Genomic DNA, 15,699 nt, shown 5'->3' with positions numbered 1-15,699 from the left:
CACCTGCGGCACCACTGCTTCTGATCGTCCGTCTGTGTTCCCAGTGATTTGTTAAAATAGGGTAAGCTTCAACTAATTCGGGAGGACCATTTCAGAAACCTCCTCTGGCAGCTGGTGCAATGATGAAGTATAAGCAAGGGTCAATCAGAAATGAGGAGATGTATGCACTTTTCGGTCTTGTCAGCATGTAGTGACCGGCCTCCAAGATATTAGAGGAACTGCTAGGTATGGGTTTGTATGGAAAGCCAGAGCATCATGCTCCCCTGGATTTCAGACTTTGGTGAATTGCATTCTGCATTTGGGGGTTTGGCATTTGAGGACCTCAAATACTGTGAATTACATATTTGACTTCGATAAATTACACTTCAGACTTGGGAGTTTTGTGTTTTGGACTTAGGAGTTTTATGTTTTGGGCTTGGGAGTTTTGCAGATTGTACTTGGGGGTTCTGCAAATTGTACTTGGGAGTTTTGCAGATCATACTTGGGAGTTTTGTGCATTGTACTTGGGAGTTTTGCACATCATTCTAGGTAGCTCCATGTACTGTCCTTCACATTTCATATTGACTATGTATTATGAAGAACAACTAAGAACAACAATCACAATATTGTTTATCTACCAGTCAGTGTCAGAGTCATTCTGCCCCTTGTCATCTGAAAAAGCCATTAAAACAACAGCTGCCTCTTCATTGACATCATCCAAAACAGGGTCATCATTGTCCAGTTCATTGAGTTGCTGCACATGCTCATTGCCTGAGACAGCTACATTAGTACCACATATACAGTTGACAACATGACTTACCAAGACCTAATCCACCCCACACACTGCCCATGTAATAATCACCATCTTCATTGAAGAGAAGTGCCTGGCCTTCACAAAGTGGAAATGAATCATCATCATAATCCTTGGCTGCAGGACAAATGCTATGTAAGTTGAGCATGGCAAGGGCATCTGCATGTTGCCAGATATATAGCCCACATGTTCTGGTGAGTAACTGATGGATGGCCCATGTCCACATAGAAGCTCTCTATGTGGACACTGAATGCAGGAGGGACTAAGTCAATGACCAGATGAGTTGGTGTGATATAGAGCTTCTAGACATGTTCAATGGCTACTGGGTCTACTTGTACCTATCATTCATGGTGAACATACAATATCAAATATGAAGAAGATGAAGTTTGACACTCACCTTGAAATCTATTGCACCATAGTCACCTGCAGACTTGTAAATAAGATTTGGAATGCCATGCAGCATAACCTTGAGATTGGTCCATGAGTCTATGAAACATATACATCACTGACAGTTGCTCACCTTGTTATGGTTGTGATGTTTTGCTGTATTATTTACATGGTCCTTGCAGGCCAGCAATTCTTCTTGAAGCCATGGGATGAATAGCCAATGAAAGATGAGCTTAGTCCAACACTGTCAGCTGAACACTACACAGTGAAATATATAGATACCATCCAAGCATGTTATCAATGTCATACCAGCCCCCTTTTACACCCTGTTCTAAAATAACCTCAAATCTGGGGGTAAACTGATGCTGAAGCTGCAACCACATGATTTCAGGTGTAATATTTTTCTTGTGTAGCATCCATCTGTGTTGAAGTGTGCTGATGAGCTTTGCATCATGCCACTGTTGAAGCATGGACTGAGCATTTGCAATGCCAAAATTTTCAGTGCCAGGATCACTTTGAGTTACTAATGGAATATTTATGAGGATCATGGAAATTAGTACTCAGTGCCAGAAAGAAGATAACTTATGGCTGGGTTCTTTGACATCATCTAGGAAATATGTTAAGATCAGCTGTGGGTTATGGTTTGAGTGCCAGACACAGATCCATAATATTTTCCCAGAAAATGGTTCAACAGCAGTATGTAGCACAAGTCCAAAGTGAAGCCACTTGTTGTGTTGGTCCACAGCCCAAATATCATTAACACCAGCAGCCCAGAAATAACAATGTCTCAGGCAGCAAGTCTTGCACTGCTGAATGAGTTCAGGTTCATATGTAAGAAAGCAATCATGAATAACACTCCTGTTCATTTTCTCAGATATCAGGTGTATGAAGGGTCAGACTAGTGACAATGATCATTCCTTGCAACAGACATCTGCTTTTTGTGAAAAAGTAGGCTGATCATCTCACATGTTCCAGTGTTTGGATAGGTCTGTCATAGTTCCACCATAGCCTCCTGGATAGATTCTGGCAAGTGGTCTTGCTGACATGTGCCATACAAGCCAAGTCTCATGCAGATTGCTCTCAGCTTTGTTAGCCTAAGATGTATTTTGTCAGCATTAAAACATGCTTGAGATCAAATAAATGTACTGACCTGATGCCATACTGGTTAGTGTCAATATGCTTGTGCACCTCCTGCAAAATTTCCTTGTCTGTACAGCAAGCTTTCCACATGTGGTGGATGTGTGGTTTGATCTGCTCAAGGGGTGCTGTGTAAGCAGCTGTGTCAGTCAAGACAGAGCTGGTGAGCTGGATATGTATGCAGAGGTTTCCACTGATTTGGCATTCCAGTTGAGCATGTGGTGACTGAGATCTTGGAGGAGGAGGAGAGGAAGACAATTGTTCTAATACTTCTGACACAGTCCTGCTTAAAAGTGCTCTGAGGCTTCACAAGTTCATGCCAGTTTGTTGCAACTAACATGGTAACTACTGTTGGGCTTTGTTGCACCACTCATGATGGCATGTCAACCATGAATTATTGCAATATTATTGCAATAAAAGTAGTATAGATGTTGCAATGGGTGCTGCAATGCATTGCAACAAAAGTAGTACTATATGAAATAAAGCCTTAAAACGGAAAGTGACTCTCACGACTCGGACTTGCCAAATCTAACACCTATGGCACTATGGCACCGCACACAATACACAAGGTGCTGCAACACATTGCAATGGGTGTTGCAACATGTGTAGTATAGATGGCAATAAGATTAGTATAATAATCCAACAGCAACACTACCCTATGGCACTATGGCACTGTGTGCAATACACAGATACTCATGGTCACAGTCAATTCATGGTTACAAAGCAGTAAGATAGAAACTAAGATGTTTCTGAGCATAGGAGAGGGTGATACACTATAAGCATTGGCAACATCCAAGAAACACTGTGTGTCCTTCCACATATCAGCAAATGACCTTGTGAGCTGATGCTGAAGTTCTGCCTGATGCTCAGCATATGCATGACACCCATTGGAGAGAGCTTTGTCACCTGTTGCAATGGCACTAGCACAGCCCATCCACCAATTTGCATGCCACTCAAGAAACTGTAATGTATGTTGCTTTTCTTCAAATAGTAGCCTAACCTCCTCTTCCCAGTGGTGTGTGCATGCATGTGCTTTGCACCACTCCACATGGATGGCTAATATGGAGTTAAGATTAGCACTAAAGTGAGGTTGATGAGGCTGCTAGAAGATGCTTACCCTCTTGAAAACTGTCATCTGATTCCTTCTCTGTGGCATGATCACTGTACCTGTATAACCACCAAATCCAAGAAACATGGTGCCATCCCTCTCCAGGCTGGAGGTCATAAGCATCTGTGAGTGCACTAATGTCCTTGTCTGCAAGTGGGCGAAGCTTGTCCCTCCACCCAACTTGTCCAACCAGGGGGCAAGAATGGTTAATGCTTGATATGCTACACAATACCTTGTAGCAGCAGTATTTATCTTGGTATATAGGGCTTTGAGACAATTTCATGTGTGGGTGTTGGCTCCTTGACCACATAAAAAATGATCCTTGAATTTGAGCATGTATGCATGAGATCGAAGACCCTGGTGCAGATCATTCAATGCATCATGCACTTGACCCTCCCTGAGTTGAAGTTCAATCATTGCCAATTTCGGTGGACATGTGACTTTGCCACTAACTTGTGATGGGAGGAACAACAGGATGTCCTCCAGGGAATGAGGTCAACTGGCAAACTCTGGCCACTCATCCTGGAGGGCACTTACACTAGCAATAAACAGGACTTGAAGTTTTTGCCATGCCTCAATTTGCCTCACCAGTGCATTGCTTCATTGTTGAACCCTGAGTTTGTGCATATCTGTGACACACAATGCCAGCTCAGTGGCATCACACAGATGTTGTCTATGTTGCAGGAGTTAGATCAACAGATGTCCCACAGAGGGTGACTTACTGCTGATCCTCTAGGTCAATCCCAGCACCAATGAGAATGCTCGGGGTTACATCTGGATGTAGTAGGAGCTCACTCCCTCCTACAAGTGCATCAGCCTCATCCTTTGCCAATTGTAAGCAGATACTAGCTTGTGTGATACCTGTGAAGGTACAGTATAGATGAATTGAAGGGAAACAAAAATTTGTTCAAGACTGTACATACTGTCATTCTTGACTTCAAATGGATTAGGCTTGGTTGAGTCGGCTTCCCAGTCCTCTACCTGCTGCTTCCATAGAGTGAGTTGCTCAGGAAACTTGAGCTTGAGTGACCATGTTAATTCTTCAAAGTCACGTTGATGATCATTGCACTCAGGGATGGCCTCCTTTACCTTCCTAAGAAGAGAAGCACCTATGATGAACGGGAGGTAAATCAGTCCTCATTGAATCATCAGAAATGGTAGTGAACCCAGTCCAATAAGCTTTTTCCAGTTCCAGTCACCAAAGTAGTCATCCAGTGTGTCTTGACAATGACCAGGGCCCATGGTCTTCATGCTTGAAGCAGCAGGGTTAAGGTTTGCCCATCCATGCTCAGGTTCTTCGCCATCTGTCTGACCAACACCCTTGGTCCAATTGAAGGAGAAGGACCATTGGCATGAGGCGATGTGGGCAGGAAGGTGAAACTTGGGTATGAGAAATGTAACAGCCTGGTCACATAAGTTTGACTGTAAAGAAGGTGGCATCTGGTCCATCTGCTGATATAACTTCTTGTGCCACTGGCAGGCAATGTTGTACAAAACTTTGAGGACAGTCACATCTGAGTGGTGTAGTGCAGATGCAAATGCATAGTCCATATTCACATATCTGTATGTTTTACACTCATGAAATGATATCACATTGGATGTAAATGATACACACCTTTCACCATATTGTAGGTCAACTATCCCATTTGGGAGCCTCATGCCATGCCTGGCACAAACAACCATGCCAATGCCAGTCGCATTGTGTGATTTGAGCATGTGCTTTTCTGGATTAAAATAAATGTTTGCAAGTGCATTCAGTGGACAACTGCATACCTCTTGGATATCATGCCGGTGGTCACTTAAGTATCTCTTGGAATGGTGTTCTCCACAAAATACACCCAGCCCTGACTGAGGCTCAGATTGTTCTCATTATTTGAGACTGCATGATGTCTGAGGCAAAAGTTGGCATCAAGAGTGACAAAAAGTGCATCAACATCTCTACATAACAATTTAGTTGAATATTGGAGTTAAGATATAGCTAACCTTTCTGGTGACCCCATCATGTTCTTCCTGGGTTGAGGGCACACTGGACATAACACTGCACATTCACCTTCTTTTGTATTCAAAACACCAGCAGGATCATGTCCTTGTCCTGAATGTTTGAACATCTTGAGGTGGTGCCATTGATGGACCATTCTCAAAAACTGTTTGTAACGAGCCTGACACAACTGAGCACAAACTTTACAACATGAACTGCAATGCACCGTAGGTGGATTTAATCCAGTATTATCTGAATGATGTGACAAGGTGCTGTGAGTCAAAGTGTGGTTCAGTGGTGAAAACCAACCAAAACCAACACAAAAGACAAAAAGAGTGAGTGGTGGTGTGCCTATGTGGTACCTAGATGGTAGAACCTGTTCTTTGGGAGGGTTTTTGCAAGCTACAACACTCAAAGATGAGTGCTGAGGGTTGGGGGTGCTCCTGATGAAGAAGAAGCAGGAATGTGAGAGAATGCAATAGGGTAGACTGCTGTCAGCCTACAGAAGGATGGATGATGACTTAATTCGATGTCCTAAGCTGCACTGAGCTCAGGGAGGGCTTGGAGTGAAGTATATTGATGATAGACAAGGATAAGCAAAGTAGACGATAGTTAGACCCTTAATAAAGTCTCAACTATCAAAGCTGCTGAATGAATTACTGAGTGATGATAAAATGCATGCAAGAGGGGCTCTCTGACATCTTTTTTTTTGCTATCTAAGTACAGTGATTTATATACAGTACAGGGGTGTTGCCCTTGGACAACAAGGTGCAAACACTTGGTAAGTGATTGGTAACTGATGAGTAAGGAATGTAAGCGACAGGTAATCATCTTGGAAAGCATTGGTAAGCATTGGTAAGGATTAGCAAGCCAAAAAGTCAAGAATCAGTAAGCAAAGTCAAAAGATTGGTAAGTATTGGCAATAGGTGAGTCAAAGACAGTCAGAATGTCAAAGTATGAGTCAAGTGATGTCAGGAACTGAGAAAGCACACTGGAATCACATTAGGGGGAGGCTGTGCATGTCACATCTCAAAGAGATTGCTTCTAGGCCAAGGTGGGATGACAGAGAGGCAGCACTGATCTGATACTGATATAGTACATCCAAAAGTGGACAGGGTGAGTCAGATGTCAACAGGGGTCAAGCTTTGGGGGTCTGTGGGGTGACAGGAGCATAGGGGATTGCAACTTTCCCCCCCAAACCATCCTCTCCATGAAGAAAATAAAAACTTCATGAATGAGGCTCTGTTGGAAGAGAGGATGAAGGGAGGGTGTCTTCTGCTGTATCTTGCAACAAGGAGGCAAGATGTGCATCATACTTGTCATGGATGTGATCAGGGAGAGTGGAGAACAGTAGATTATACTGTAGCTGTCACAATCTTGGAAGAATGATGGACGAGACTGGTATGAAGACATTGCAGGGAGCAGGGAGGAAGGATCCATACACTTCTTGGACTGGAGAGACTGAAATGACCACATAAGACCTTTCTAAGTGAATGACAGACCTGAGGCGACCAAAGAACATCCTCCTAGAGGTCATACTGACAAAAAGAACATGCTGTCCAAGCTGGATGGGCTGAGAGGGCACAGACAAGGGTGGGATGTACCAGGATGCTTCAGGATGGAAGCTGGTAGGAACTCCTGGTAGATATATGTAGCCATGGTCCCTAGCAAAGGGGACAAGTGAAATGATTGATGTAGAGGTGGCCATATCAGAAGAACTTAGTGAAATGAGTGTCTTTTGGAGGGAGTGCTGTAGAAATGTGTGGAGTGTGCAAATCCTTTCCAATTCTGGAAGGTAAGATTGCATGGCTGAGCACTACAAGTGAGTGTGGGAATGGTCTCTGTATCTGCAGAAATGGCAGAGATATGTTGAAAACTGGAATGCTGTACACGGGCACTTAAGAATTTTAGCCAGCACTTAAATTGCTCCCTTTCTTTTTCTCTGGCACTGATGACTTGTTCTTGTGCGAGGGATGACTGCCAACATTCCTGGCTGTCCTTCTTCACATGAGGGCTATGGTCTTCATCTCCATTCATCAGCTGTATCCATGTCCACCTCACCAAACACCTTTGGTGTGTGACAGCACTGTAAAACTCGTAACAAGAAAGCTTGGATTCTAATGACAGGAGATGAAAGTCTTCCAGGACTCAGAACATTGCTGCAGTGTGGGGCTTATTGGAAGGTGCAGGGAGCCAGTGAATGCACAGCAATTGTTGTGTATATGAATCTGTGGTCTCACACCCACAGAAGGTAAGGCTGACAATGTGAATCCTGTTCCTGTGCATAACAACAAACTCATCTTTCAGGAAAGACCAGGGCCTGCAGCACCTTTTGCCAATAGGATGGCCCAACTGCATGATCAAGCCCAACTCCTTCAATGTTTTGCTTGTGAAGTATCTGCCATTCCACTCCTGTCAATAGTATAAGTACAATACTCTTCTGAGTGTATTACCACTTCCCTCACATGGTGCAATGGGTGATCTCCATGACAAGTCACTGCACATTCTTGGCAGTACATGTCAACTCTAAGGCAATTGTCACAGCAGAAGTGAGCGAGTCAAAGCTTGCAGTCAGGACAGATACTGGAAACACCACATCTACCTTCCAGCCTGAGTAGCTCTGATAAGTAGTCTTCACAATCTAATTTTGACCATGTGAGGAGCAGTAAGTCCTAATCAATACATCAGCCAAGTTGCATCCAATCTCACAAAAAGTTCACTTACAGATTCTGTTGTCTGTCTGGGCTCTGTACCCAAAATTCCAAGGTTGACACCAGACAGCAGTCTGTCCATACACTCAGGGATCTCTAGGCAATGGTATGCAACCCCAGGCTGCACAGCAGTAGGTTTGGGGACAGGGTTGGGAGTGGTGAATATGTGGGTAGTCAAATGGAGTGCACCATGCATGTCCAACTGAATCTTGGTGTGGAAATGGGTAGATGCAGATTCCATCTCCTCAGCCTTTCATTTATGAATGGTAAAGCCAGGAATTTTTTGGAAACAGAATGGGCCCATAGGAGGTTGGGGCAGGGATGGCCCATTGCTGACATGCAATTCTTGCTGCATGAAAGTGACCTGTTGATAATGGTCAGTATGTAAGTACAGTGCAGGAGGGGCATAAACATACTGTCGACAAAAGTGAAAGTGTGTATGTTTCATCTCCTCAGCCTTTTGCTTGTGAAAAAAGATGAGGATCTATGAATTTTCAATACCACTGAATCTCTCACCAAAATGATCAAATGAATAGCTGTATATATCAGTGGTGAATCTGAGTGCCACATTCCAAGAGCTTTTGAATGCTGGGGTAATGGCGATCAACAAAGCCAACTGAAACAACTGCAGATTATTCATGTCACATTGTATATGGTCCTTCATATATATGTTGATAGGTTGAAACTTGGGAGCCATGCATTTACAACACACCAAATACAACTTATGTAATCAAAGAAGTGGGTAGATCTATTAACCCTTTAGGTAGTTCAAGCACTCCCCCTAGTCCATTTCACTGCCACAGGTGAGGGAGAGCTGTTGACACCCCTTTTGCAAGTTTTGGGCTGTAAATTTAAGGCCATAAGCAAGATGCTCATTACATAATGGAATGGAATGCTCACTGATGACACCTCCTTCTTGGTAACATCCCAGATGACATTGGATGCCACCAGAACCTTAGTATCAGTTGGAGAATCACTGTCATTGGAGTCATCGATAAGAATCTGAAATGTCTTGAGAGGGGTAAGTCAGTCATCTCATGCTCATGTGAACATCATTACACATACCATTATGGCTGGTTCCTCGTGCATATATGAAATAGAGAAACTGTGGAGTCCCATTTCATTCAGCAATATCAGCTTGATGCACATATGCAGCATGATAAACAGTGACTTGATACCAGTAACAAAGGACGAGTAGGAAAGGGGGGTTGAAAGCAAGCTGAATGCACAACTGCTGTAATAAATACCTGACCTATAGTAACATGCTTTTCATCTAGCCTCGGATTTAAAGTTGAAGGAACATACATGTTGATCTTCAGGGTTAATCTTGACAATGGCAATGTGACAGGTGGTTGGACATCCTTGGGGTTTGCAGTATGTTGATCTTCAGGATTAAAGTTAAAACTTATAAGGCAAAATCCTGGTGAAATGGCAGGTGATTGGACATCATTGATTCATCCTCAGGGTTTTTCAGTGATGCTTCTTTCCTAATCACTCACCTCTGAAGAAGTTTGTGTAACATGGAGCACAAGCATTCCCTAGACTGCAGACTGTAGACTTTGGCGATGGTGAATTGCACATTGCACTTAGCATTTGGCACCTGAGGTTATGTGATCTGAGGACTAATTGAAGCCTGGAGATGGTGCTTAGATAGTGGACTGGTTATAAAATGAGAGAGCATGAGACTAGAATCACCTGCTGTGCACTACAATGTCTTGGTAGGTGGGACCAAACCTGGCATTTACCATGGGTGGTGAGTCAGACTCTTCAACTGACTAATGCATTCAGATAATGATGGAAAACCATGTCGTTATAGTCCATATATCCTTTGTGGGAGGTTGTCACCTCCACTCCCCATCACTGTTGAGTGTACTTCCATGGACAAGGCAAAACTTGTCATGCAAACATTGGATAGTGTCTTACAACCAATACTACCTGAACCGACCACCCATGACTTGGTCACCTTCCTCAACAAGTCACCAGCAGTTCAAGACCTCCTCAAAGACACAGGTGATAGTTTCTACACAGTTGTTGTCAGAAACCCCCCCAGTGTTCATCACACTGAGTAAGTGTCTCATACTACAAATTCTCCCCAACTAATCACAATCCTATACTAGAGAGGAGCCACTTGTGTGGGGAGCTCATTTCATTGGGCAAAATGGAAATGGACCAACACACTTCATGAGGCCTTAGTGTATATGGTGGTGAAGGGCATTGAGGATCAACTACCATGAGTGGTGACAGTAGATGAAGTAGCTGAATCCACCAGTTAGTGTCATATACCATTCTCCCTGCTGATGTTGTGGCCCCTCAACTGACCCAATCCATGCCTTCTCAAGGGTGTGGACATTCCATGAGTGGTGGGTGGATGATGTTGTCCTTTGTCAACATCCAACTTCTCACTTTGACCTCAGCTCTGCCTCTGATTCAGTGTGATTCTGGATCTTGTACAAGCCCAATTATATATGCACACATATGGAGTCTTAGGGGGATCACAGAAAGTCACCACCACTACTCTGAAAATACAGCTACCTATATTCATGCCCAGGTGCTTGGTGCTCATGCAGCACAATATCTCACTGCTCATGGCTATACATGTGAGGCTATTGACACTATGATATGTGCACATAATGGCACATTAAGTGACCACATATTTGCTCTTTGACTTTCGCAACATGGCCTTGCCATGGCAGAGGCTTTGTATTTGTGGCATTTGATTCAGTTACAGTGATCTGTCTTGTGCTGACTTTTGCTTGAACACTATTAGTTGTATACACAAATTAACAACTGATTTTTGCCTAAACATGTGCATGACTCTGCAAAATCTAACTATCAGACTGGGAATATGAAACAAAACAGCATGAAACACATGGGTATAAAGTCCTGAGATATTCTGGAAGGCACTGTCTAGTGTCTGAATTCTTCATGCTACAGAGTGTCTGGAGACTAAAGGGTGTACATGCAAATGTGCTAATAGGTATGAAGCAAATACATGATTAGGATTAGTTGTTTGTGTGTATGGTTATCTGCTGTAATAGGCATATGTAGTAAATCTCCTATCGCAATGACATGCTCTTACTACTCTGACAACTTCGACATGAGGTGGATAGTCTTGGGACATTCTGGGAGGCACTGTCTAGTGTCTGAATTCTTTGTGCTACAGAATGTCTGGAGACTGAAGGGTATACATGCAAATGTGCTAATAGGTACAAAGCATATACATGATTAGGATTAGTCATTTGTGTGTATATGGTTATCTGCTGTAATAGGCATACATAGTAAATCTCCTATCATGGCAACATGCTCTCACTACTCTGACAACTTCAACATGGGGAAGCTGAAATTATACAAAACACAAGATCAAAAGGTTTTGGCTGCTCAGGCTTATTGAATGAAATACTATCAGAGGTATCAAATCTATTTCTCTTTATTCTGAAGGATGCTTCTCGGCTCAGGGCTGTTGTTCATCCTCAGCCATAGAGATGAAATCAACCTCAAGCTCAAGGCAAAACGAGGCAGAGCCAAGAGTTCTTTCCAGTATGGAGGAGACTTCTTTGTATGATTGGGTTTCTAACTAGTTGTCACAGTGAGCTACTTACTCTTATGAGTCTAGGGCGATCCATTTGGACACAGAACCATCCCCTGAACTGCTGTGCACACTCACTCCACTCCTCATATATTGTGATCTGACACCCTTCAGTGGTCCCAGTGAATGATGGGACACTGAACCATCCCCTGAACTGTTGTGTGCACTCACTCCACTCCCCATATCCTATAACCTGACACCCTTTGGCAATCCTAGTGAATGACAGGACACAGAATTGTCCCCTAAGCTGCTGTGCACACTCACTCCACTCCCCATATCCTGTAACCTGAGACCCTTCAGCAATCCTAAGGAAAAACAAGGATTTAGGCCCAGGCAGGTCAGAGGTACTCACCCAGAACAGTTTCATGCCTCATTGCACCCCAATAGGTGGTTTCATGTCAATTCTTCATCGTGCTCTGGGCCAGATTCCATTGATCAGATCAACCACTCACTGAAGGCAATAATAGGGAACTCCTGTCACTTGTTTATGGACAACCTATGCCAAAACTATGTTGATAGTGGAGATTATTCAAAAATTTGGGCTGTTCTGTCTAAGGTGGATGGCTTGGAGTCACAAGTGCATATGTTAAAATGGCAACACTGGGACAACCTGAATGATCCTACCAAGGAAATGTATGGTCATATTCACTTAGTATCACAAATTCTGGAGGACCTCTTGATGAATGCTATGGAAGGTGCAGATGTAGCTGGGATGCATACAAGAGGCATTTTATTGTTCCAGAACTACCCACTAGACACTATGAAGTACTACAGAATGAAGTGGTTCTCTCACTATCCAAATGCACTGACCCTGCACTTGCCACAGTTTTGAGAACAATGACTTGTGGTATTTGATAATTGAAGATCTCCAATTTATCTGAATCGCCATCACTGTCTTTGCTCTTGCACTTTTCTCCTACATGCTGGTTGCATAGTTACTCAGTGGCCATTCTGTGAATCTGATGTGTTCTGCAGTGGCCAAGATCTGTACATGAGATACATGGATGCATTGTATGAAGACACATCAATGTGCTATGCAAGCATGAAGACAGACTACCATCATTGCCTTCACTCTCGCTTGGTGGCCATTCCATGAATCTGAGGCTTTCTGCAGTCACTGAGATCTGTAACATAAGATACATTGATATATTACACAGAAGACTTGCCAACAAATACCTTTTAGGATCTGTGTTAATTTTTCATTTTGAATGCAGTGGCCTAGATCCCTAATCAATGTAGATCACCTAGTGTAAGATAAGATGTGTTGATGTGCTCCTTGTTGAATGCAACAAATGTATCAGCATGTTCTGCATCAATGTGTTAGGTATAAAATGTTTTGTTTATATGCCTCACCTTGTCTTGACTCTCTGTCCATTGCATTATAACTGTTGGCTGCCAGCAAGTTTGATTTTGTTGCACAGTACACATTAGGGTTAGTGACTGGCATCACATTGTAGACATGCCAAGGAAGGAATGGACAACCCCCAAGCAGAAGAAGTTTTTGCAGGATGAGTTAGTGCAGTACTTGAGTATGAGCACCAAGGAATACTCATGATACTGGCCAACTGTCTTCAAACAATGGTCACAACTCTGGCTCAAGAGGGCTGTTGCATTCCTGGACCTCCCACCAGATGTATCATTGACTCTTGAGCAGGACAAGATCCTCAGAGACACTGTCACCAAGTGCCAACAGGTCAGCAATACCACATTACTTCATGGAAGAGCTCACTGAATTTCATGCAGCAATTATGACAGTGGTTGTGCTGGCATGCAGGATCTGGGAAAAATCGGGCTGTGAACAAGAAGACATTGACCATTATTGATGGCTTGATGAAAGCTAAAACTTGCATAAAAAAGCTGCTGGAAATTTATTCAAAAATGTACTATACCTCATGGGTCAAGCCTGACATCTTGACCAATAGTAACATTTCCAGTCTTTGCAATCAGATTGACAAAAAGTTTAGGGTGGAACCTCAAGAGATCCAAGACAAAGTTATGTGCATCCATAACGAGCAACATACCAGTAGGAAGATGCCCCCTGCTGAGAGTGACAATGAAATCAGTGCTGATGTTGATGCTGAAACATGTAGAAGGTGGGAACACTGGCTGTGATGCTGAGGGCAGTTAGCACTCATTCCTCTTTCAGTAATATACAGCAGTGCATGCCAGCACTCATGCAGGTTCTCACCCATTTGTCACAAAAGACCAGTTGGTCCTTTTCAGTTCTGATGGGTGGGCCAGATCTGGCAGATGCTGAGGAGTAGTGTGTGGTTGCAAGGTGAGCAAAGTACTACTAATTGTGTTTTAGCTCACACAACAGTGTTTGTAAAGCCTTCACATTGGGAAGAATAGATATGGACTTAATTTTGCAGAGTCTTACCATCACTTTGACTCCACTGTGGTGCAAGCATATGCAGAATTCCTTGACTCCAAGCTTCATAAGTTTTTATTCTTTAGTTAGAAAAGCCACAATGCTGACTGGGAAGATGATAATGTACCTGTCATTGCAGCCTCCTCCATCAGCAAGAAAACAGGCCACAACAAGGGCAGTGATGCAAACGATGGTGCTGATGTCATGAAGGGTGACAATGATGATGAGCCTGACAACCACAGGAACATGGATGATGAAGATGATGCTGATGTTGGTGAGGGTCAGGAAGGTAATGATGCAGGCATTGGCAAGGACAACAAAGGGGATGATGTGGGCATTGGTGACGACCAGGAAGGTGATGATTCAGGCATCAATGATGACCAGGAGGTCAACAATGCTGGGTGTTCGGAAACGTTGAGTGATGCTTCCACTCTCATATTTATATTCTCAACACTTTGGTATTTAAGTGTTGCAACTTCTTGTGATGGTATGTCTGTTGCAACAACTCCACCCCAACTTGTCACAGGTTCTGCTCTTGCAACATCATGTTATCCTATTGTCTCGCCACTGTGCATTCAGACCATGCATCTGAGTATTGCAAGTCTGGCCAAAACTCCAGCATATGTTGCAACACCTTCACGCATTGCAATGCCCAGTTCCATCATGGGACTTCCAAGTGTCACAATGCCCAAGCACACTCTTGTCCCTTCAGTGAGTATCCAGCCTTCTGGTATTTCCAATCATCTTTTATCTTCACAGGATTTTGGCTCTTTTGGCATGGAACTGGATAACATTCTCCAGGCCAACACAATGTTGATGTTTACACCACAGTGGAACTTTGATGGCCTACCCCTCATTAGCTCTAACCCTGCAACTGTCCATGCTACAAACCATTTGATGTCTCTTACTGGTAGTACTACCAATTCATATCTGGACTATTTCACAATGGCGGGGCAATATGAGCACTTAACACAAGACCTGCCTTTGTTACCTCCCACCCCATCTGATGACAGCTCTCTGCCACCAGCCTCCAAGGCACTTGGGGACCCTCTGCTAGGCTGTCCTAAATGCAAACCAGTCCCATCCTTGTGTGCCCATTGAGACAACATGATAGGCGATGTGGATAAGGAGAACAGTTTGGTGGTGCATAGGGTGAAGAAGAAGTGATGTGAACTCAAGGATGGTGTGGCAAGGAAGCCAAAGTAAGTCACACAATTCAATTGGGATGTATGTTTTGATGATAATCATTCATGCTAGGAAAAGGAAGACAGTTCCTTAAGCTTTTTGTAATTCATACTCTTTGTTGAAATTGTCTCATCATCATGTATATGTCATACTTCTATGTGCAAATGTGCTTGAGCTATCCAACTGCATATGCCAGCAGATAAGCAATTAAGTTGTAATTAATACGGTGGTCACAAGGTGTTGCAACATATTGCAATGAAGGGTGCTACAATGCATTACAATGAAAGTAGTATAGACATTGCAATGGGTGTTGCAACATTACAATGCATTGCAACAAAAGGGGCAAGGGTGCTACAATGCATTGCAATGAAAGTAGTATAGATGTTGCAACAAGTGTTGCAACATGCTGCAACAAAATTAGTATGATTGTTGAAATGTTGACAAAA

At 43.3% G+C, this 15,699-nt stretch overlaps 5 protein-coding genes across 5 annotated transcripts; 1 reads left to right on the top strand and 4 right to left on the bottom strand.

Moving 5' to 3' along the window:
* Positions 1–613: 613 nt before the first annotated feature.
* F5J12DRAFT_891545 (uncharacterized protein) lies at positions 614–938 on the bottom strand (the record flags this gene model as incomplete). Its single annotated transcript, XM_051747500.1, has 2 exons — positions 614–750; positions 800–938. The coding sequence occupies 2 exons, from the start codon at positions 936–938 to the stop codon at positions 614–616; spliced, it is 276 nt and encodes a 91-aa protein (XP_051601033.1).
* A 216-nt stretch (positions 939–1,154) lies between these two features.
* On the bottom strand, positions 1,155–2,407 carry F5J12DRAFT_905030 (uncharacterized protein; the record flags this gene model as incomplete). Its single annotated transcript, XM_051748608.1, has 7 exons — positions 1,155–1,256; positions 1,311–1,409; positions 1,501–1,690; positions 1,760–2,035; positions 2,107–2,138; positions 2,181–2,271; positions 2,328–2,407. 7 exons carry the CDS (start codon positions 2,405–2,407, stop codon positions 1,155–1,157), a joined length of 870 nt encoding a protein of 289 aa, XP_051601032.1.
* Positions 2,408–2,965: 558 nt separating this feature from the next.
* On the bottom strand, positions 2,966–7,919 carry F5J12DRAFT_905029 (uncharacterized protein; the record flags this gene model as incomplete). Its single annotated transcript, XM_051748607.1, has 15 exons — positions 2,966–2,986; positions 3,087–3,393; positions 3,491–3,569; positions 3,599–3,688; positions 3,728–3,874; positions 3,923–4,020; positions 4,145–4,283; positions 4,346–4,531; positions 4,589–4,983; positions 5,038–5,141; positions 5,252–5,360; positions 5,406–5,581; positions 5,627–5,672; positions 7,556–7,809; positions 7,857–7,919. The coding sequence occupies 15 exons, from the start codon at positions 7,917–7,919 to the stop codon at positions 2,966–2,968; spliced, it is 2,214 nt and encodes a 737-aa protein (XP_051601031.1).
* Positions 7,920–11,562: 3,643 nt separating this feature from the next.
* F5J12DRAFT_781977 (uncharacterized protein) lies at positions 11,563–12,071 on the bottom strand (the record flags this gene model as incomplete). The annotated part of the gene is made up of 5 exons (XM_051742648.1): positions 11,563–11,685; positions 11,711–11,846; positions 11,869–11,909; positions 11,962–12,002; positions 12,050–12,071. The coding sequence occupies 5 exons, from the start codon at positions 12,069–12,071 to the stop codon at positions 11,563–11,565; spliced, it is 363 nt and encodes a 120-aa protein (XP_051601030.1).
* Positions 12,072–14,272: 2,201 nt separating this feature from the next.
* Positions 14,273–15,169, top strand: F5J12DRAFT_891543 (uncharacterized protein; the record flags this gene model as incomplete). Its single annotated transcript, XM_051747499.1, has 1 exon — positions 14,273–15,169. The coding sequence occupies one exon, from the start codon at positions 14,273–14,275 to the stop codon at positions 15,167–15,169; it is 897 nt and encodes a 298-aa protein (XP_051601029.1).
* Between the last annotated feature and the right edge of the window lie 530 nt (positions 15,170–15,699).

Source organism: Pisolithus orientalis, assembly GCF_024613125.1.
Source record: "Pisolithus orientalis strain OTSU chromosome Unknown F5J12scaffold_10, whole genome shotgun sequence".
In the NCBI taxonomy this organism is placed as follows: Eukaryota; Fungi; Basidiomycota; class Agaricomycetes; order Boletales; family Pisolithaceae; genus Pisolithus; species Pisolithus orientalis.
This window is presented reverse-complemented; position numbering and strand designations above follow the sequence as displayed.